This window comes from Scophthalmus maximus, chromosome 15 (genome assembly GCF_022379125.1).
Source record: "Scophthalmus maximus strain ysfricsl-2021 chromosome 15, ASM2237912v1, whole genome shotgun sequence".
Taxonomy (NCBI): domain Eukaryota; kingdom Metazoa; phylum Chordata; class Actinopteri; order Pleuronectiformes; family Scophthalmidae; genus Scophthalmus; species Scophthalmus maximus.
The window spans coordinates 13947634-13971299 of NC_061529.1; the positions used below are offsets into that span (position 1 = coordinate 13947634).

Consider the following 23666-nt stretch of genomic DNA (forward strand, 5'->3'; position numbering starts at 1 on the left):
CGTTGATATTTTGACCCCTTACATGCAGCTGTAGTTCCCCAGAGAGCACTTTGAGTTTTCTTATTATTATTAATGCAAGGCTTAGATTCATTATATATAATAATATGGGAAGTATCCTTACACTGGATTCGCCTTATTGAACTGACAGAAGGCAACTTTTTGACCCTACCTGGCCACGCAGAAGCCAAACGAGTCCAGACTTGAGCAGGACACGCTTTTGTCTGCGCTTTTCGTGGAAGTAATTCTGTATAAAGCTAAACTAAATGCCGAATATGAGGAAAATTCTCAGGTATGGATTGTCTGCGTGATGCTGCTGCCCTGGCAGTGACCTCACCGGCGAGGCTCTGCGAGTCTAGGATGACTCGGTGCTTGAGCCGCAGCCATTTGTTTAATTAGCTCAAAGAAACAATTTGCTTCAAGTACGGCCTGACAGACGAGCCGGGCACACCCCAGACTCCAACCGTCTCGCGCCTCGCTGGCCTTTGTTTTTGCTGGGGTTGTTTGGTGTCTCGCCTGCCCCGCGTTCTCTCCCTGGGCTCCGTTTTCAGCCTCGAGGCCACAGTTCTCTGGAGAAGCCGGATATATTCTTTACTGTATCAGCCCAGGAGGTTCGGTTGGGGGAGTTTAATGACCCCAATCTACCGATAGATGACATTGCTGAATTTTATTAGGAAATCTCTGCAGCTCTTGGTGTTTTTTTGGGGGTTGTCGTCATATTTTCTTGGTAAACTGAGAACAACACAATCAACCTGTAAGGTAAAAGAATCATGTGCGATCTTGGGACGAAGTCAAGTCAAGTAAAAAGAAATGCATCATTTTCAGAGTCTGAGAGTCTGTTTGTACAACTAAATCAGGAAGTGAAAGCAAAACTCAGATATCAGGTCTTGGAACAGAACACTCTTCCTCTTGCCTTCCAACCACGAGAGTTCACCTGACGTGATGCGGCACGAGCAGGAAATCAATAATATGGTCCAAGTTCACAGACTCTTCCCGATGGATGTAGAGTTATTGAGGTTGATCGGTCCTTTTCGGAAACAATGCAACTAACCAACGCCAATATGCAAAGGGCTTAAACCACAGTTTGTTTCTAGGGATGCAAATTAAAATATTGGGGAGATATGTCTCGGTGTCGCCTCTTTGTGAGGATCTACAATAAACAAGCTGGCTTTCAAAATAACCACAATCATCCCTTTAAAAAAAAAAAATCAACTTCTCTCAACTCACACTCAAAGTCAGAAATACGTTCTCATAGGATGAATTTGTTCTAATGTCCCCCACGAACACACAACGGTTAAATGTTATGCTGCTTGAAAAAAAACGAAACAACCAGGGTTTTTCCTGGAGGAAACAATGAGGTAAGAGGATCTCTTTGTTCGGTGGGATGCTCTGTTCAGCTCTGACGGTTAACTTGCCGGGCCAGATTTTCTGGTCTCAACTTCATGCAACACCCACGCAGAGCACATTCTGTGAAGTGCGTGTGTGAACACTCTCACAAGCATGATGTGCAACGCATGGCTGTCGCCTCTCGCAGCCACATCTGCTTTGTCCTCTCACATCTGCGAGCTTTGTCCACTTTCTGCCACGAACTGAGCCCTTTAGTCCCAAACTGCCGCAATCGGTTGCTGTACCATACGCTAAGTATTTGGTGTGTGTGTGTGTGTGTGTGTGTGTGTGTGTGTGGGGATCGGAGCATGAGACATAAACCCGAGGTCAAAACCAGCACATGGCAGATTTACTGGTGATCGGACAGAAGTGTGTGATGTGTGCAATCAGGGTGGGACGGTGGAGAATTGATGATTTGGCTGAGTGGAGAGAGCCTCTCTCTGATTTATATATATGTACACACACACACACACATGCATGCACACACACACACACACACACACACACACACACACACACACACACACACACACACACACACACACATACACACACACACACACACACACACATCTTTTATGTAAAAAGCAAATTCATAAATCTTTGGTTTTATTTTTATAGACCATACACTTTGTCACTCCGACACTAAGGGGTGCGCGGGGGCCTTTACAGAGCACCCACCAGTTAGAACTGAGACCTTTATAGCGCATGCAGCATTGGCGTCTATTTCCTTTGATTGATATGGTTGGCTAGTGTTATTAATAGGCTAATTGCATGATGAAGTCAAATTGTGCCTGACGGAGGAGTAGCAGGGAGACCAGAGAGAGGAAAGTTCCCTGGAAGGTCTAAAACAATAGTGATACCTGTTGTAATTTAACACTGGTGTATGTATGCTGGTGTGTAACCCTCCAGGAATCAACACATCACATATAGATGAGTGGTAAATCAACAAGTGTGTTCCAGAAGAGTGAGTGTATTCAGAGTGTTTGTGCACGTCCCATCCCTGGCGGCACACCACCTCAGCACAGTTGCTCAATCCCGAAACACAAAAGCAGACGAGCAGGAGACGCTACCTGTCACACTTGCCGCTCTGGCATTTCTTGCTGATAAACAGCCGCCGAGGCCGAACTGGAGCAAATCTGCAGCTTCAAAAGTCTCAGCGTGACAGCTGCAGCCATAACTCCATGGGCTGTGAATTGAGCAACTCATAAAGTGTGTCTGGATTCCTGGTCAGAGAGGGAGAACAAACTTTCGCAAGTGTGAACATCCCAGAGCTGTGACTGTGATGAACCTCCTACCTCTGCACTTTGACAGAGAGAACACACAAACACACACACACACACACACACACAGGGGCGCATTAAGCAATATTTCCACCATGTTAACCGGTTGTGTTCTGACTGGCCTGGTCTGTATGGCGTGTGTACATTGGATGTTTGCACAGAGGGGCAGAGGAGGAAACGGACCATAAACACACTGCACTGGTTTGTGATTCTAAGAGCATGGTTGAACTGGCTGCTTATCCCCAACCCACATGTGGGGGAATACAGGACATATAATACGGGCGGAAGAGTAACAGGCTTATCTTAGGATAACCTTATGATCTGCCGTGTGAGAATGAGCCGCGCTGGAATTGATTAATCTCCCATTAGGAAGCTTGGTTCAGGTTGGCGCGGAACGCTTTTTGTGCAGTTCCAGGCTCGGAGGGGAATCGCAGTCAGCTGGACAGAGGAGAAGTGGACTCACTGTCATCCCTCTCTTGCTCAACGCTCAACACACACCCTTCCCGTTGTTCTATTTTTCAAGTGGCTGACGGTCAAGGAAGATGGGGCAAACACGAGTGGGAACAGGCGCAGAAACTCACAGCTGCTTGTGAGGCCGCACACGGCCAACACACCCACAGACACACGAACACTTGTGGAAACTTCCCCTGGTCACAGTCGTCCGTCGCTCTGCCTACTGACCCACATTCCAGCCCCGTTGTGTCACTGGAGCTCAGCCGTGACTGTGGCAGCCACTGTCCATCTGATTATAATGAGGCTGTGGATCCAAACCACACGAATATGCTGGCATGCGAGAAATCATATTCCTCCACTCCCTGTTCCTCAGTTCTCCTGTTCCCCGGTCTGTCTCTCCACACCCCCTCTTCTCAGATCACTCCCCCCAAAGAATCAGTCTGATGGCTCCTGCCCCCCCCCGCAGGTACTTATCTCCACCATTTGCTGATCTAGGTCAGTCTCCTGAGCTCAGTCTCTCTCTCTCCCTCTCCGTTTTGCTCACCCTCCCCGCCCTAAGGCCGGTGTTACATAACGGCGATGATTCAATTGGAACAGGCTGTATATGTTCCACTGTCTCTGGATACATCTGGCCCCAGCTGACTGGTGTGAACACAGTGTTTTGCTTTAAACCTCAGCCCACCAAAGTGGTCCAACCTTTAAATACAACAACAAATAAACGCACGAGGCATCATGAGTTGCTGTGCCGCACCCGTTGTCCGGCACAGCGCAAAGGAGGTTTTACTTTTTTTGCCTTGCCCGTTTCCACGAGCACCTTCATCACCCGCGATGGCCCGGCAGCTCTTTGGCCGGCCGTAGGTCAGTAGTATCCGAGATATGTTCGGGAGGGTTATCATGGGGCCAGGCGGCCGTGTCGTGTCAGCAGAGCAGGCCTTTCAACTTGCCTGTCTAATCTGGAGCTAATCCTAATCCTGTTAGTGTAAACACCACTGCCATCTGGGCCCAGACACACCACAGCTCCGATTATAATGAACCCATCAAAAGGTCCTCAAACCATCTCACTGCGTGAGCTGTCAGTGGCTCACGCTAAACTCCCTGACCTGAGCGCGCTGTATGACATAATCGCGCCGAAGACGGACGGTCCCACAGTCACAGGGTAAACAAACAAACGCACAGCCAGCACCGTACATGAGAGGATGATGATACAGCAGGGAGATTGAATGGGAGACACACAAACACACACAAAACAGATACACGTATTTTGAATTCAGACACATACGGAGACACACATGAGTAACCTGTCTCTTTGGCCCCTGGAGATGTGTAAGGGACTTTTAGCTGTGGTGATGTAACCATGGTGCTGGTTAATGGATAAGCAGAAGGTGAAGGGGGGGCGGCTCAACAGTGACAACTGCTGTGTTGCCCTCACCCTGGCAACGCCCCCGACAACCCTAACCCCCCCCCCATCAACCAACACGCACAGGGACAGAGAGGGCGGGAGACGGTGAGGCGGCTTGTAAGTGACTCATTGAAGTTAACTGTATCCCCGTTAAGTATGAACACAAATCCAGTTTTTGTATATTTAAAAAAAACCAAATCATTCTGGGGATATGAGTGTGATCCCTATAGTTATTAGTATCCCTTTCTCCAGTTTCTGATTATCTGGCTCGGTGCAGACAAGTCTTCAAATCAGGCACTGTCCAGTCGGGGTCCCGTTAAAAGGTTGCGATGAACCCCCTTTGGTTTCTGGACTTTCTGAACTAATTGCTCTACTGGGTTTTGCTTCTTCAGCAATTTGTAACAGAAGACAAGAGGGGCAGGTCATAAAAGTCTACTCTGTACAATGTTTTTATATAAACAATTGACCAATTGAATTTGTGATATGAAATGAATTCCTTGAAGGGATGAACACACCTGAGAAAAAATGAACACAGGACTCCCTGGTTCCCCTCAGCTCTATGAGGCATTGTAGCGTCTCTCGGGTCGCTGTTCAACTTTGCTGTTTTATTTTATTCACACTCATCAGTATTGTTTTCAGTCGCCGCAGCAGGCAGCTCTTTTTAAAAAAGTCCAGAATTTCCGGCATTCATGTCTAAAAAAAGCTACAGTAAATGTTTTCCTTAGGAGTTGGCGGAGACCATGACAGTGCTGAAGTCACAGTGGGTATTATCTGATAATAGGTCAACGTTGGGTTTACAGCTTGTTGCACTGGCCTCCCAAAGAGCTCAAGTAATGAAGTTTTAACGTAATCAGTGTCACAGCCAGGAATAAAAATCCTCGATGTCTCTTATACTTTAAGAGTACCTATAAATTGTGATATTATAGTTTAGAAAAATTGGCAAAAGGGCCGATTAGGGTATTCTAAACCCGGATATAGTGTTTATACACTCACATATAACTCGGACTCTCCAAAAACCAGGATATCTGACATCGAATTTGACATATTCCCAAACGGCTCTCAAACTGACTCGGCCTCCCCTGCATTTGAAAGCACATTTAAAGACGTTTCATGTGCTTTCAAAATAAAGTGATATAGCCCGATCAGATGCCAAGTATCTTTGATCTCACATATATGTTCAAACTTGTTGCTACTGTTGGGGGTTTTGTCCACAGTGTAGCAGTTTAAACCCGATGCCACTTGTGATCGCTCAGGGAGCTGCCAGCTTTGTCAGCCAGCAGATGTTCCATTGTTCGCCTCCGTGGTGTAAGGTTGCTCCAGTTGAAGTTGGTGGGACACTTGCTGCATCTTTTGAATCTGGCCCCATTGAGTGCCGTCACCACCAACCCCCCCTGCCCTAAAGCTACTCAGAGAGGAGCTTTACCCCTCCCCCTTATCCCCTTTAACCCCCTGCAGACCTTAGTTAGCTGTTGCCTACCACCACCATTGTAACCCCCTACTCTGTCTCTCCATCGGTCAGGCCTTCGCTAATCAGCACCCCCCACCACACACACACACACACACACACACACACACACACACACACACGCACACACACACACACACACGCACACACACACACACCAGACGCACACACACACACACACATCAAACGCCAATTTATTGACCAATTACTGGAGTGTGAGAGTGTATTTGCACCCATTTACATTGAAATGCTAAATTGCAGATACACACACACAGACACACACACACACACACACACACACACACACACACACACACACACACACACACACACACACACACACACACACACACACACACACACAGTGTGTGTTATCAGACTATCAGTTATCAGATGGAGGATGTATAGTGTATAGATGCCTCTGTTCCTCCTGCATTGTAACAATTCCTTCTTTTCAGCCCCACATCTGAATGTGACTGCTGTTGTCACCAGGACCTGAGTGACCACCACTGTGGAGCTTATGTAATAATCAGTGCCCTGCTTTCCTCTTCCCTACTGTAGGCCTGTGTGTTGTGTGGAACTGAGAGTTCGAGAGAGAGAGGCTGTTGTGAGGTCTAGGAAACACATGGGCAGCACAGGCTTCCTGTTTTTGCGTTGAGCCCACTGGAGGCAGGAAGTGAGAGGAGCCGCCGCTCTGCTCTCTGACGGGGTGAATTTTCGCACAACGGAACGATGCTTGTGCTCAGTCAGCTGCCACCCCTCAAACTCACTTACACTGCAGATTTAGGGGATGGGATGGGTTGCCTGCAGACTGTTGGCCTCTCTGAAAGCCAATAACAACAAATCCAATTATGTCACTTGAGTGCAGTGTGGATGCTGTTAATGGGTCTGGGATCTGACTCCAGCGAACGACCTTCATGCGCGTCCTTTAGCTCGGAGGTGAACGACCGCCAGCCCTTAACTCAGCCAGAAAAGGAAGAAAGGCTGATAGATGTGTGTGATACGTCGGCGTGTGTTTGTCTGTGAGTTTTATGCGTGGGAAAGAGGAAGAAATCTTGCCAAAACCAAGCGGAGGCCCAACAAGAACAAAGAAGCTGGTGGTAGCAAACATGCCAGAGTGGTTGCTTTGAAGGACTGATTAAGGTTATAATAGTCATCTGCCTTGCCTCAAGCCCTTAGGCCGTGTTTGTGTGGGGGGGGGTGGGGCCTGATAAGGGGGTAGAGGGGGTAGTCCAGGCTGTTACCCTCTCTTTGTTCTGGCCCGCTCCACACATGCCTGCTTTTGTCTCCTCCCACAGTCTACCACTGAGAGAGCATTATCTCCCTATTCGTCTCGCGCCAAAACAGGGGGCAGGGGCGCTGTTGCTTTCTTCTTCCTGATCTCTTTTCTCCCCGTCCCCCTATTTTTCCGAGGTACATCTCACGTCAGACACGTTTCCAGGGCAACCGCAGGTACAGAGTAGGCACACAACAGCTCCTCGCGTCCAGCAAACACAGTGCCTCTCTCCCTCTTTCACTCTATCACCGTGTCTCTTTCTCTCTAGCATTTCCCGCCACTCCAGGGTACAACAGGGAGGGGAGGGGAGGGGAGTGGTGTCACAGCCGGTATGAAGAAAGGCTGGCTCCTCTGAGCCTCGCGCCAAATGCCTGGCGTTATTCAAATCAGCTCAGTGGGTGCGGCCCAACTGTCTCCATGTCCTGATAATGGAGCTCTGATAACCCCCTCAGAGCTGCAGACTGGAACCCAAAGGCTGCCACATACATGGTTGAGATACAGCAGGATGTGAAGTCTTTATTTCATACTCATATCCACTAAAACCTATCAAAATACTTTCTAATTAATATGGGTTTGTCCTGTTTTTACTGCTCAATAGGCTCTTCTTAGAGAGGAAATGTATTTCTATGCAACGATAAGCTTTATATTTTCGAATTCCATTAACTTTTCTTTTATATCCACTAAAACCAAAGGTCATAATAGCACATAGTAATCACCACAGACAGTGAACGTTCCTGTGGACAGGAAAGCTACACTTCCAAAGTTAAAGTAATCAAGGATTCGAAATATTCAGGTTCTTCAGATCAACTTCCTCTGTACGCAGAGAATCTCTTTCATATCCTCTTTGTCTATGAGGCCCCAAAGAATGAAGGAGGCAGTGAGGCATTCAAGAGCGCCCTGAACAGCTGGGAGGTTCGCCTATCCTTTACTACGCTCTAGTGGCTAGGAGCATGAAATGCAACAAATGACCGGTCAACAGCCTTCAATGCCAGCACACCACCAAGAAGCTCTAAATAATGTAGCACCTCAAACAGGAAGAGTTTTTTTTTATTTTATTTACTCAAATGTGTCCAAAAATGTCCTGCACCCAACATTATTGATGGCTCATCTAAACACAAAATAAATACTTAGAAAGAAAAAGGTTGTATGCTTTTACAGTTCATTAGGTCCCAGACAATAAATGCACACAATCCCTCAGCTGTCCTCAGTTAATCAATACAATATCTTTGTGTCTGGTCTCTGGGGAGCATGCAGGGGAGTGTTTGGTTACAGCCAGAGATCATATTCTATCAGTTAAATTTGGCGCAGTGTGGCACTTTGTGATGTTTCATGTGTGCTGGCTTCCGGAAATATTGGATAGATATAGTTTTACTTGAACCCCTGTGGGTTTATATGTTGACACAGTTGAGATCAGAGTGTCTTGAATGTATAGGAGGCAACAATATAAATTGAGATCTTTTGAAAAAAAGATCTCTTTTAAATTCTTTTTTGACATACTGTATATAACCTTGTCTGATATTTGCTACCTCTGTAATACTGACGGATAAATACAGATGACGGTTGTAGTGGACGCAGTCGTGTCCAGCATGTTTCCCGTCAGACTGTGTCTCTATTATCCCTCTATTTCCTCGAGTGCCTGCCAAGACGTCTCGCTCAGCATCGTTTTCCCAGAAACCATCTGTGGCTGACAAATCGCCTGCTAGTTGCCACAAAAGCACAGCTAATGTCGTTAATAATGCGTTCATGCTCTTCAAAGCAGAACGCACACCTTCATCTCGCCCCCTGCATCACCTGTGTGTGTGTCACTGATCGATGCCATATTTGGAGGGCATATGCAGTCTGGTGTCCCCACAGCCAATCAGATAATGGATGCGGGTGTCCCAGCCCCTCTGACTCCCCGGCCGTTGCCTGGCAACTGGGACTGCTGCTTCTTATTTCAATCCATGCCAAGATCCTGCAGGGGTTGTTTTTTTTTACCAGATGAAGAGGCAAGAAGAAATTATCATTAGATGCGCAAGGGGAAGCAAATGGCCCAGGACGGACTTCATTTCCCACACTGCTGAGCAGGAACACGTAACGTAGTGCATGGCAGGTAGTTAAAAGCAAGTGGGATAATATTTCTAAATAATAACCACATCTGAAACAAAATAAGTAATATCCTCTTCACTTTAAGTGATCTATTAAAGCACTGTATGACAAAAACAGCCTTTCTTTTTTTTGTTGAAATAATATCAAGCTCCACCTCTCTGTGAACTGAAGAATACATTTCAAGCATCATGACACAGCCGTGCTCTGACACGCTGGCCTGCTCCGTCCAATAGGGTGCAACAACTGGCTGTCACATGCATTAAATAACATGCTCTGCTGCTGCTCCAGGGGACCAGACGCTGAAAGGGTTAAAACGAGGGGGAAAAAGGGGGCAGGATGCAAATGGCTTGAAGTCAATAGTGTGTATGTGAGGGAGAAGGAACAGAGGAGCTGAGCAAGAAATGTACAGTAACACCGGTGATGCCAGAGAGAAGAGGAGCAGCCTGACTTCAGCGTTTTTCCTTGAATCGCTCTCCATCCCTCTTTTACTCTGCAGCGTCTCACTCCTGCTCTGCCTTTTGCTTTTTATAGAGCCCTTTCGCTCTGCAGCTGCGCACAGATTGATGGATTCATTTCCTGGGTGCACCGGGACTGGATTCAAATTGTGAATGCGCAAGAGTGAGTAAGGACTTTGTTGGGAACTCCTGCCAGCCAGAGAGAGAGAGAGAGAGGGGAGAGGAGAGAGCCATCAGGGGGACACACTGGGACTCAGTGGGGTGCGGAGAGAGAGGTGAGCTGAGGGAGGTAAGATGAGTCTCAACAACAGTCAAACTCTGACCGTCAGTGGACAGGATCTGACCAGAAATGGCAGCAGCACCAACAGCAGCAGCAGCGGTCGAGCCCCCTGGGACAATGCTCGGGTGGTTCTGAAGCCCTCCACTCCCACCAGGAAACCTAAACCAGTGAGTCTCCCTGCAGCCTTTTCCTCACACAGCATCCATTTACACGTATAGTTCCTGTGAGTTTCCAATGTCTTTCAAGGGTTGGTGACAGCAAAAGACGAGGCACACCACATGTATTACAAGGGGAATCAATTTATGGCCGAATTATGTTGCTCTTACTTTTAGTTTTGCTAGTTCAAGCCAAGACTTGTTCTCCTCCCGAGTCACATGATGAGTGACAGATGAGAGAAGACAGATGCACTGACCTGAACAGCACAAAGGGGCCGTCTCCAGGTTTGCGAGTGAGCGCTGCATCATTTGAAGCCTCCAGCTTGCTGCGTTGTGGAGAGAGATACAGGGGCTCGGCAAGGCGTCTTTGTGTCCGTTGGAAACTGTGAAACAAATACCGGGGTCTTATTTCCGATCAGGTGGATAATTCTCAGTAAATGTTATCGCTACGGCCTCATTTGGATTTTCTTACCTAGAGAGAGGGTGAGTCAAAATTAAGGAACGGACACAACAACTACAACTTCAGACACTTGCAGGATGCAGGGGATTGTAAGTCTGACAAAAATATGTGGTAAAATTAAGGTTAAGTTGATATATGTGCCCAGTTTTTGTTTTTCCTAAATCTTACTTTTGAGTTCAGCCAATTCATTGACCGTTAAAAACTAACTACGGTTTGCTGCCAAAGCCTCCCAAGAGTTAACAAGTGTCAGGCATTTTGGTATGTGGGCCTGCACTTTGTCTTCCACTGGAAAGTATTTCATATCACGCTGTCACTTCCCTTCAGATCACACAGTTCTTAGCATGTCTGGCATTGGCATTAAAGCCGCTATTCCATTATTCCTGTCTAAAGAGAACTGCCAGAGTCTGCAACCGAGCAAAAGTTTTCTCAGCATTGTCATGCTGCTGTCCAGCGTATGAATAGTGACCTGTCTCCGTGGAGGCTGGAAAGTTATAACGCTGAACCTGATTCCAAAACATCAGCCCCTCTAATTCTATATTCTAATTCTATAAGTCAAAGTCGACCCTCTGTGTTTTTGAAGAACAAGGCAAAGCTGCATGAATATGAAACGTTTTTTTGAACCTCTCATCCTCCAGCCCAAGCCGGAGAATGCCATCACCATCGCCGTGTCGTCTCGAGTCCTCTTCAACATGGAGAAGGAGCAGCAGATCTACGAGCACCAAGGCATGGAGGATTACATCAAGCATCAGGTGGAGCACGAAACTGAGCCTTTCAGCGCGGGACCTGCCTTCTCCTTTATCAAGGTCAGAGCTTGTGTGGGGAGAGAGTGGGAGACACACACACACACACACACACACACACACACACACACATACCCACTATATGAAACGCTTGGTGTCAGTGTTGGGTCGTGTCTCTGGAGGCGGTGGATGACTAACAAGCATGAAACACCAGCCCACACAAACACACTTTCAATCCACACTGCAGAGAAACACCATGATCTTTTTCTTCACATACCCAAATCTGTGCTTGGTTGTGTTCCCAGGCTCTGGAGGCTGTGAACACTCGGCTGAGGGAGCTTTACCCTGACAGCGAGGAGCTCTTTGATGTTGTGCTCATGACCAACAACCACGCAAACGTCGGCTTAAGACTCATCAATACCATCAATCATCACCGTGAGTTACTGCAATATAGGTGCAAAACGTTGTATTAATGCGTACTTGTAAAATATTTCATTTTGCCTGGTGTAGCATCACTTGATCTTGCATCATATTTACTGTACGGCCATGAGAGTGGTTTCAATCTTCTCACATGGCACCTGAAAAGAAAGTTCATAGCATATTTCTCAAATGGTCCAATTATTTATATATTTATATCTGAAGACCAGATGGGTTTTTTAAGTAGACAGAAACTATACTTCCCTTTATTACTGATGACTTTTAAACCGTCCCCGTTACGTTTCCACCTGCAATCACATGACTACATTTCAGGTCAGGTAATCAAACATGAGCAAGGTCAATTCACAGAGAAAGCCCAATAAGAGACCAATGCAATCTCTGAAATAAACTGCAAGCGAACATTTTACCACATCCAAATATGATTTTTTAAATATAATGTATGAAGCCATTAATTACAACTCATATCCCTCTGAAAAGCATAACTTAAAGGAATTTCAAAAGAAACCTAAACGAACCTCGTCAATAAATGAAAACAATTCAAAAGGGAAATCAAATTAAAAACACACGAGCCAGCTACACCCTTACATGGGCGACATGTTGCTTTACAACAATGATATTGCAGGGTAATGTATTATGGATCAGAAACACATGCATTACCCTGTTGCTGTAACTCACCGGAGAATCAAAAGTCTATCAATCCGTCGCTACAAAATAGTCCCCAACAAGAGCAGAATTTCCTCTTTGTATGTAGGCCACAAATGGGCTTGGAGCTAAGAGCTTTAGGGAAGTGAAACGAAGAGACACAATAACACATTTGAAGGAATTAAGCTACTATTTGCTGATTTCAAGCCGTCACCAAAGCCACTGAATGGTTCAGTTTCTCTCATGCTGGATGATCAGTTAACTGTGGATGCAGGTTCGTTTGGGAAATCTCTAGTGTCACTAATTTAATCAATAGCAGGCCTGTCAACTAAAAGAGATGTAAGCATGCAGTATGTGCACACATAACAGTGTAAAAACATGCATGTCTGGACAGGTTGCAGACGAGTGAAATTCAGCCTCAACCATCATTTTTACCTTGTTGCAAAAGAGCGTGGGTTTGTAATTGGGTGATCTCCTGACAAGCACAACATCTACCACAGGTCCATGTAGCACAGGCCGAGGGTGGGCTGGAGTCTCTGTAGATTCTCTGTGTGCACATGGAGTCTATACTCAGAGAGGGAGAAACAGAAAGACAAAGTCAAAGAGGAAAAAGGGAAGAGAAAGGAACCGGCAGTAATCTGAGAATCTGTCGTCCTGTTCTACTTTGAATTTTATTTCCTTTGCGAAGCCCTGCGTGTCAGTTGAAGGGGCCGCTCTCATCCCTGTGGCTGAGCGGGGGCTGCCAGTGGTTATGGTTGAATCTCAAGTCATGGTCCTCACACCACAGTAAGTCCCCCAGGAACAAGAGGTGGGAGTCGGGGAACTGTGGCCTCGGTTCCTCGCGGGGGCTCAGCTCTTCCTCCCCCTGTGCCCTCTGATGTAATCGAACCGAGCGGAAAAATCTGCACAGCCCGAGATTTTCTGACAACATTTTACCTTGATATCGGTGAAGTCCCTCGCAATTTTTATACAGGCAAGGTGACATTGAGGGGATGACAAATTGTAAAATGAAGACCATAAGCACCATGAGTAATTCATATAAACATACTCACAATCTTTTTTCATCTTTAACTTTTGATTCCTTATCTCTGCAGGGTTGTTCATCGAGCGCTTCTGTATGACTGGGGGAAACAGTCCCATCGGCTACTTGAAGGCCTACCACACCAACCTTTACCTGTCCGCCGACCCAGTCAAGGTTCGAGAAGCCTTGGGGGAAGGTCAGTACAATGGGAGAGAAGCTGCTATACAGAAAAGCTGAAATAATAAAAAGCCAAGAGTTAGTCGTTGCTCCCGATTTTTCAGCAATGATTTCAACAGATAAGATGTAAATGTACCGTACAAAGCTTGTGCCCCTGTGTGTGAGACGCTGTGCGTGATGCAGGTATAGCAGCGGCCACCATGTTCACCCAGGAGAAGATGAAGGAAGTGTCGGAGACTCAGCTGCGCGTCGCCTTCGACGGCGATGCCGTCCTCTTCTCTGACGAGTCGGAGCGCATTTACAAGGCCCACGGCCTGGACAAGTTCTTCGAGCACGAAAAGGCCCACGAGAACAAGCCTCTGGACCATGTACAGTACACACTTAGAGACCATGAACACACTGCTAATGCATCTGAAATGTCATCCATTATTCATCCCTAATCAAAGAGGCAACAGATAACTTTGGTGCCCTTATAGCGATTCTAGGTGGTTATTATTGTTTAGTCACGGTCGTAAAGACGCTGGTAAGGTACTTTTTACTCTGAGCCGTTTTCTGGCTGCAGCCTGCAGCATTAGCATCATGGCTAATTCAATGCCAGCAGCCTGGCTCCTGTCCAAAGCAGAAAAATAACTGTCAATGTCCCAATTTTAACAAATAACCTTGAATTGAGCGTCTGCCTATTTCTTGCCTCTGTGACTTTTGACAGACTCTTTTGATGTCACCTCATTTCCAAATTTCTGTAACAAACCTGGTAATTAAATTATTATTAAATTCATAGGAATGATGGTCGACACCATGAAAGTAAAAAAAACAGCTGGTAGAAAACAGCTTCTTCTACATTCTAAAAAAGACAGTGATTTGAACATGCAATAAATGGCATATGCAGAAAGCATACCCAAAGGAAACTGTAGATTTACTGTCCTTCATCCTTCCATCTTTCTGCAGGGGCCACTGAAGGGCTTCCTGGAGGCTTTAGGAAAACTGCAGAAGAAGTTTTATGACAAAGGCCAGCGCATGGACTGCCCCATCCGGACCTACCTGGTGACGGCTCGCAGCGCAGCCAGTTCTGGTACCAGAGCCCTAAAAACCCTGCGCTCATGGGGTCTGGAGATCGATGAGGCCCTCTTCCTGGCAGGGGCACCCAAGGGCCCCATGCTGGAGAAGATCAGGCCACACATTTTCTTTGACGACCAGATGTTTCATGTGGAGGGGGCAGCAGAAATGGGCACAGTAGCGTGCCACGTGCCGTATGGGATCGCTCAGAGAGTTACCAAGAAAGGAACAATGAACGAGGAGACTTCTTCAGCACCGAAGTAGCCTGGACATCACGGCGCAGAAGGAGATGGACTCAAGGGACATTTCATTTTGGTCTTAATGTCCTGACAATAGGTTGAAAATTTAAGGAAACCCTGGGGGTTCAATATGACCAGTATATTACGTGATAATATCATATTATCACATTAATTATTTCTTTTGCATCTATAATTTATAATGATGTAATCCGTTCAGAGGACTATTTCATCCATTGGTTGTTAAGTAATAACTGCTAACGAGGAATCAAGCTTTATTGTGCTATTATTAAGGGAGAGCAGATCAACCTTAAAGGCAACGCTATTACTAAAGGACAAGGGATAAATATCAGCCAAATGGATTATTCACAACCGGATAATGCAACATTTGTTTTTATTAACTGCTCTATAAATGATTTATTATGATATTAATAAAGGCAGTAGTTGCAAATGAAAATCCTTCATAAAGATTGCTCAAAGTATTTTGACCCACACAAAGTATAATCATTTGAAAGACAAAAGATATTGAAATAAAGTATCAGTAAAATGAACCAAATAGACAGTTAAAAGAAAATCTAATAATTCTAAATATTTTTTCTTAAGATGCCAGGTTTCTGAGGCATCATCAACTATTTTTGATAAGGAGCGAGTCTGAATGCGGCCTGGACAGTTGCACTGACGACATGCAATCAGTCGTTTTATGCAGAAACTCCGCTTGGATTTCTACAGTTTTATCTCTTTACTGCTCGTCTGGGTGTTTAAAAGTTTATAAAATTGGTGCCTTTTTCTATTTTTCTGTTTTGTTTTTTTCAGCAGTGCACGTTGCTAGTAAATATATGTTGAAGATGTGGCTGTTTGATCCGTGTATATGAATGTATTTCAAGATTGCAGATTGAGAATATTGGTAAAACTGGAATATTTCATTTTACATTTAAATTTTATTTGTTCTTGTTCAAGAAAGTACTGTTTTAACATATATAGTTTTTATTGTCATTTGCAATGTGGCATTTTTAATTCTGCTACTTGTCCCTAAAGTGCCCGAAGTTCAGTGTCTCCTTTGCTGTTGTCTGCCTGTCTGTCTTATTGTTGTCATGAAGTTCGTTGTTGTTGTTGCTCTACTATGCTCACTGAGTGTGAAGCAAAGTGGTTATTGAAAGAGGCCAAACTTGTGAAATCTGGGCCTAATGAGAACTGTGGATTTATGCAATCGGGTTTCTCTCTTTCAAGATTAAAGAAAAAATGTCTGTCTTCAAAAAGTAGTTTCTTGTCTTTTCCCCCCAACGTAAAAAAGCAAACTGGTTATTATTAATTGGATTGTAGATATATATGTGTATATGTAAGATTTATCTAAAACTACTGTATCAGAACCATCTCTCCAACCAAATCACATGTTTAGGTTATTGTGCATGATCTCCTTTTAATATCTAATGTGATACGTATTTTCACTTAATTTAGAGTCCTGTTCGCCACACTCAGCTAAAATGGAATAATTGATGGAGTGGATGCTGATTCAGGAAGACGGAAACCGTGGATGTCTTAGAGCAGAAGTATTTATTATAAGAGCTCAATATTGAGGAAACTTCCGGTTCGCTACACAGATCAACAAGTTCACAGTGTTCGGCGTCCCAAGATAGTCTGCCGTAGTGTATTTAGTTTAGAGTAATGTCGTCATCTCCCCGCGACTATGACATCTCGAGTGAGACTTCAGCTGCTCAATGATTGTTTAGGCTTGCCATAGATGAGATGACCTTGCTTGGTGCCCGAGAAGACTCGTCCTAACAGTTTCTCAGGGAGGGTAGACGAAAATTCCTCAACAACCTCCAGTTCCTGAGCCTCCCCTGATGCTGTTTGAGGGTAGTTTAACTAAAAGTGTTTGAGGTAAAGAAGTGAGGTTCAATATTAGGATGAAGTTATTGTCCACCATTGTCTTTGATGTTTGTCTAAATTATCTAATGAAATTCTTCTATCGTCCTGTGTATAAAGGACACAGTGCCACTGCAGGTGCAGCTGCAGACGCCGCCTAAGGATGGAGGCTATCGACTGTTTGTCACCGAACCGCAACCTACTGAAGATTCACAGAAGATTGAGTTTACTCCTTCTCATAGCAGTCTCAACTAATTTCCACTGCAATCCAACGAGACGAAGGTGTCGATGTGCTTGGGCTCAATAGTGCTGCGAGAGAAATGTCAGCGTATTAACAGGCATAATGTGCACCATGCTCACCATCTAGCATTCGTTTTACAGAGAACCACTAGGCCTGATGTGTCCAGTATTTAGGGTGGAGACGTCCCTGGGAGTCAAATAAAATGGCAGGTTGGGGAGTTGCTCTTCCAGCTCCAAAGCACAAGTAATTGTTCCACGTCTACTTTCTTTTTCAGCCAGCAGCGTCATCTGCTTCATCTAAACGGTGAGCAGGTTAAACAAAATGGTGATAGAAAATATAAATAATGTTCCTTGTCATTCGCATTTTTGGTTGGATTCCCCTTCTCTGTGGCTCAAGTACACTATGTTGTGCTGCTGGTTGTCTGCACTGTGCTCTTTGTACACAGCACACACTGGGTGGATATATAATATTCATACTTAGGATACCAGGCTGGGGAGTTTCTCTTTCTCTGCTCTGTGCTTAATGTATAAAGCATTGATAGTTCAATATGAGTGATTGTGTTGTTGTTTTCCCAAATTAATAGAGGCCTTGTGGTGTCGTAGTATGTGGCCTGTCCTCCTTTGTTTGTAACCCTCCTCCTCGTTTCATGAAGATTGTCGTTCTATATTTTGTATGCCTGTCGTTATTTATAGCTCCGATTTTAATTTTCGCACTATAACAGAAAACCATACCTACTACAGTATCACGGATTAAAGCTTGTTTGAATGTTCTCAAACTAACTTAAATAAGACAACCTTAACATTAATACAATCAATCGATCATCATGGTCTAATGGTTCACATCAAGTGTGCCTTTATTTTAGTTGTAGCATATGGATGTGTGTACTAATGTATGTGTGCTCTGGATGATTTAAAGAAAATATAGATATTTTTGCTCTTACCCACATGACTTCACACACACACACACACACACACACACACACACACACACACACACACACACACACACACACACACACACACACACGGCTGTCCCCATTCCCTCAACTCCTTCATATTTTCATCGGTCTGTTTACACTCAAGTTAAGTCACTGGCACTGGTTATTACAAAACCAATAAGTGTTAATGGGGCACCCACACAAAACATGCATGTGCGTACAAGAGGATAAAGTGCCACACTGACTATAAATCAGCTGACGAGCATCCAATGCCTTATTTTAGGAAACCACATTGGGCTAAGCTGCGGAGATGTACAGAGAACTTCTCTTAGTTGTCCACCAGGGGGCCGACAGAATCATTAGGTAGAACAGACATGATGAGAGAAGAAAGATTTTATTGTAGTCAGTCAGTCTGACTAAATTAAAATTGAAAACCTTTCCTGTTAATAACACAAACAAACAAATCAGAAATACTCAAGAAATGATAAACTGGTTTAGTTGTGACTGCAGACAGGGCAAATTTTCGATCTTTAGTAAATCAGTGCAAAGAGAAAATAAAATGTTTTAGCCCTGCAGGTTGGTGGCTCTAGCACTTGTGTACAGTAAGCAAAGTAATTGTACACAAATGCTATTGTACATAAATACTGTAGATAGATACTTAACCTAAAAAAAAGCAGACAATGAACCAGTTAATTCTTTCAAATGCATTTGGTCTTTAATTTGATTGTTCCACTCAACAATGTAACATCGTGTGAAAGTAACTGCACATCAGCTTTTCAGCCGTCTCGGGACATTGACTGCTCCATTAGAGTAACCGGATTGACACTTGTTTCCATTTGACATTTCACAGTAAATATGAGTCCTCAAAGTTTTTTTAAACAATGAGGTTCACCAGCCCTGCTGCTGCTCCAACGGCTGCACTGGCAGCTCCGGACACACCAGCCGCACCTACAGGGGCATTACACACACTTCGAATAGAACACTATCACAGTACAGTACATACAGTAGTGCCATTATTGTAACTAAAGACTGTACCATAATAATATAATACAATTTAATACAAAATAAAACCTATACTTGGGACAGTTTACCTGCTGACTGCAAAACAGCCACTACACTTCCTGCTGCCACTCCACCTCCATTAGCAACTGCGGCCACCGACATGGCCTGAGCAGCCAGGGAGCCTGCTGCTATTCCAGCTGCGGTGAAACCTGCGGCCCCCAGAAGAACGGGAGCAGCGACCACAGCCCCTACTGCACATGGACATGAACACAGATGTGACATGAACACAGAGGGGTGAGGGGGGGTTTCATATTTTCCTTTTTTTTTTTTACATTTTTCAAAATGAATGAAAAATAATATTACCTTTTTTAAATGTTATTATTATTGCATTATTATTATAAACCTAATTGACCTGCAATACATTAAGAACATTGAGTCTATATGTTTGTCATATGAAATGTGCTATATAAAAAACTTGACTTGTTTTTGTTAATATTTCATGTAAAATTCTTTAAATGTATTATTCTTATTCTCTATTTTTTTTTTTGCTATTCGTGTATTTCACATTTATTTGTATAGATATTGTATATCTTTTTTAAAGTGTGCTGTGTGAAATGTATCTATCTATCTATATATGTAAACTCTGCTGTCAAAGTGAATGTCTCGATGTCTTACCTGTTCCAACAACAGCACCTATCACTGCAACACGAGAGAAGAAAACGGTGACTCATTACATCTCAGCTCGCCCGATCACAAGACCGTTATCCTCCAGTGTTCATCATCACTCGAGTGATGTACTCACCAAAGTCCATGTCCGTCCTCTGCTCTGGTCTCCGTCGTGTGGTGACGAGCCCTCGAGATGCGCGGAGGGTTTTATAACTTCCTCAGGTTTCCTTTCTGCGCAAACGAAACTCAGTTACACTCTCGAGCACGAGGGGGCGACAGAGAGTCGATTCGTCGGCTCAACACTGACGTGACTGGTGGTGAGCAGGGAAAGGAAAACGAAACAGGTTTATTTGTATAGCACATTTCAACAACAAGGCAATTCAAAGTGCTTAACATACACCATTAAGAGCAACTGGGAAGAAACAGATACAATCACATTTAAATATCATAATTAAAAATGAAAAAAAGAAAATAAGAACATGTTAAAGGAGAAAAAGACAGGTGATAAAAGTTACAGTGCAGTACAGGAAAAGCATAGATAGTGTTTAATGAAAGGCAGCGGCAAACAGAAAAGTCTTCAGGCTTGATTTCAAAGAACCGAGAGTTGCAGCTGTCCTGCAGTTTCCTGGGAGTTTGTTACAGATCTGTGGAGCATAGAAACTGACCGCTGCCTCTCCATGTGTAGTTCTGACTCTGGGGACAGAGAGCAGACCTGTCCCAGACGACCTGAGGGGTCCGGGTGGTTCGTAGCAAAGCAGAAGATCAGAAATGTATTTTGGGCCTAAACCATTCAGTGCTTTGTAAACCAACAGTAATGTTTTGAAGACAATTATTTGACCAACAGGACGCCAGTGTAAAGATCTGAGGACAAAGCAGGGGAACAAAGGCACACCACAGTTTGGAGGTCAGTTCAGCTACAATCCTCCTGCAGCAATATGAGTCACAGAGACACATGGTGGAAGAGGAAGAGGAGGTCGCTTGACTTAATGTGGACAGTGTAGAAATAAAGGATCAAAGCACATTTTAGTTCACGGTTCACTCATACAAAGCACCCGGAGGGGCCCCAGAAGCCAGCCAGCCACAGGAAGAGTTTCTTTCGCCTGTGTTCACGCCGCGACTTTGATTATAATAAGATAAAGGCGAACGATCCATTGACTATATCGGCTCAAAGTAATACATACAAATGAAAACGTCTCATTTCTATTTTTCATGAGCAGGATTTATGCCAACCAAGTCTTTATCATAGTGGATTCTTACATAAGTCGTGACTTTATCACAAAATACAAAGGACACCTGCATTGTTTAATCTGATTTTGCATATATTATACATTATATATATATATATGTGTGTGTGTGTGTTATCAGCATTGTTTGTAATGGAGATACAGACAATATGTTAAGATTCATTTTCAAAGCAATGTGCCAAAGGGTCCAAAAAGTCATTCTACAGTACAATATTAGGCATTCATGAATATAAGCTGTAACTGTTTTACTGTATATATTACAAATTTCTAGATTTCGTGGTGGATGAACTGAAAATGGGAGCACAGTAATATACTAAAATATCACAGATTTTGATATATTTATTCACTATTTACACGTCACATGTTAGATAGTATTTAGTCCCAATGGGCGTTACATTACATATTCACAAGGGAATGTTGTTTTCCACAGTTTGACCATCTGATTTTAACCACGCGTTCATGTAATGTCATGTGGCCGAGCTCTGTCCCCATAGCAGGGAGGATTCGTGGACACAGGATGAACCTGCATCTGGTCAGAGATGTGCAGAGGATGTGGAGTCCAGTTATAGCACACTGACGACTATATGAAATATTGTCTAGGAATGTTGTGATGTCTGTGACAGTGCAGTGATGACAGCATACAGATGTCAGACAAGATGAATGGTGAATGATGAGAATAGAAAATATCACGGGGCTTAAGAAGGGAGGGGCACTTTATGTCTGTTCTCTTAAACCAGTGCAAACAAACCTTGGTGAGGCACTATTGTTTGTGGTAAAAAAGTCTGTGACTCATCATTTTCTGTCCTGCACGTCACTCCAACATGTGATGTGCGGCGGTGCCTCACGAATGTAGTTATAACGCTTAACATTGCCTGATATAAATATATGGTTACTAATTCATTGTTGATTCAATTGTTGACTTCTACCGAGGGTAAGGGAACAGAAAACGACCACACTTTTTTCTAGATAGAAAGAAGATACTTTAGCGAGTCAGTGAAAAAGAATGTTTTATAAGTTGTGCTGGCTCTAGTAAATCTAAAAGTACTTGTAGACAAGTGTAAAAGTACATACTGTATTTATGTTTATGATTCATAATAGTCTCGTGATACACCTGAGGGTTAAACCCCCACATTATCATATTTCTTTCATGTAAGGTCAGACAGACAAAGTTAAATAGATCATCTTAATTTAAGAGGACATAACAAACTCAATGATAAATACTTTTCAAAAGCATTTTATTTAAGAATTGTTCAAGTGAAAGTTTGAGCAACTTGACAATGTAATATAAGTTGCCCTCACATTTCACTTCGATGCACATAAGTTCTGCTTTAGCGAGTTATCTACTTCATTCACACAATTAGTGAATGGCCAAAGTATCACTTGGTGTCAGATGAGTATGGCCAGCAATCCTCCCACTGTTCCTCCAGCTCCGGCCACGGCTGCAGTGGCGGCTGATGACAGACCGGCCATACCTGCAGCGAGACGACGCCATCAATGGATTTTCTTTCATCAAGCAACAGAGAAGACGAACACGCAAAGAACAGAGGCTTGTTGCACTGCTGAACGATCGCTCCGACAGTGGTGATGGCGTTTACCTGCTGACTGCAAAATGGCCACCGCGCTTCCGGCTGCCACGCCTCCTCCGTTGGCGATTGCCGCGGACGACATCATGGCTGCGCCGTAGGAGCCTGCGGCTATCCCCAGTGAGGTGAACCCTATGGCCCCCAGGACAACCGGAGCAGCCACCACTGCGCCACCTGGACACAAGACAGACAAGGAGACAGAAGGGTTGGCTCGATGCATGGAGTCACCAGGCCCCTGCAAAGATGTGGATTGACCATGATATTGAAATGTCAGCATGTTTTTTAACCACTTTATTCGAGTGGAAAAAGTGAAACAGGTGAATCATTACCTGCCCCGGCAGCGATGGCCAAACCTGTCACTGAAACACAGGATGGAAACAGACATTGCACAAGGTAAATATACAGAGACCAGCATTGTCACAGACATTAGATGTGACGAGTATCATCATTTAAATGCAAACATGGAAAGTTGTCTATGAAAGAAATGTATCAGTTAAGGAACAGTTGTCTACTCACATATACCCATTCTCCCTCGACTTGGTGTGGACCTCGGATGGAGATTGTGCGCAGCAGCGACAGCAGCTCAGGGCTTTATATCAGAGGCGGGTCACTTTTGGAGAAACGAAACTTAGTACGAATCTTGAGCCGAGGAACGCCTTTCCATTTCATTTCATCCTATAAAACTGTGTTCTACTGTGTTTAAAAAAAAACGTGTTTCACATGTCTAAGATGCAAAGTCATCGGGAGAAATGACTCACTCACCGTAATTTGAGCTACTAATGTCCCGTCTCCAAATACATAACTCTAGATTCTGTGAAAACATGATGCAATACTTGACTCTCGTCAGTGGAGGGCGGTATTTCCCCGATATACGAAACGACGAAAGGTCTGTTCAGTGTTGACTTACCGAGACGAAATGTGAAGAAATGTGAACAGTAAATAGATACACAACCGCTGGAATATCGAATCTGATTTTACTTGAATTTCAATTATCTTCAAAACTGTCTCTTTAAACCATTGAAACTATTGTTTTTCTTATTCTCATTCTGATGACCTATTGCATGTCCGGTGACGCACTTTGTAATCTGGACATTGAGAAGCAATGTACAGACGAAGATTGTTGGTG

General features: G+C 44.2%; 3 protein-coding genes and 1 long non-coding RNA gene across 6 annotated transcripts; 1 reads left to right on the top strand and 3 right to left on the bottom strand.

Annotated features, from left to right (window-relative positions):
- Positions 1-8303: 8303 nt before the first annotated feature.
- On the bottom strand, positions 8304-13330 carry LOC118286451. 2 transcript variants are annotated; one of them, XR_004785395.2, is made up of 5 exons: positions 12953-13330; positions 11715-12162; positions 11319-11507; positions 10495-10620; positions 8304-9213 (listed from the first exon to the last, which is right to left on the bottom strand). It is a non-coding gene; the product is annotated as an uncharacterized LOC118286451 (long non-coding RNA). The 2 variants fall into 2 exon arrangements; XR_007029758.1 differs by lacking the exon at positions 12953-13330 and adding an exon at positions 12551-12645.
- Positions 9617-16260, top strand: LOC118286438 (cytosolic 5'-nucleotidase 1A). Of its 2 annotated transcripts, none has more exons than XM_035610896.2 (6): positions 9617-10249; positions 11333-11500; positions 11743-11872; positions 13612-13734; positions 13899-14083; positions 14661-16260. In XM_035610896.2, exons 1-6 carry the CDS (start codon positions 10097-10099, stop codon positions 15030-15032), a joined length of 1131 nt encoding a protein of 376 aa, XP_035466789.1. In that variant the 5' UTR covers positions 9617-10096; the 3' UTR covers positions 15033-16260. The 2 variants fall into 2 exon arrangements, with proteins under 2 accessions (XP_035466789.1, XP_035466790.1); XM_035610897.2 differs by lacking the exon at positions 9617-10249 and adding an exon at positions 10760-10786.
- A 2478-nt stretch (positions 16261-18738) lies between these two features.
- LOC118286448 (interferon alpha-inducible protein 27-like protein 2A) lies at positions 18739-19982 on the bottom strand. The gene is made up of 4 exons (XM_035610912.2): positions 19850-19982; positions 19723-19746; positions 19137-19298; positions 18739-18993 (listed from the first exon to the last, which is right to left on the bottom strand). Exons 1-4 carry the CDS (start codon positions 19857-19859, stop codon positions 18920-18922), a joined length of 270 nt encoding a protein of 89 aa, XP_035466805.1. The 5' UTR covers positions 19860-19982; the 3' UTR covers positions 18739-18919.
- A 2193-nt stretch (positions 19983-22175) lies between these two features.
- Positions 22176-23169, bottom strand: LOC118286446 (interferon alpha-inducible protein 27-like protein 2A). Its single transcript, XM_035610911.1, has 4 exons — positions 23057-23169; positions 22870-22899; positions 22553-22714; positions 22176-22429 (listed from the first exon to the last, which is right to left on the bottom strand). The coding sequence occupies exons 1-4, from the start codon at positions 23064-23066 to the stop codon at positions 22344-22346; spliced, it is 288 nt and encodes a 95-aa protein (XP_035466804.1). The 5' UTR covers positions 23067-23169; the 3' UTR covers positions 22176-22343.
- Positions 23170-23666: the final 497 nt, after the last annotated feature.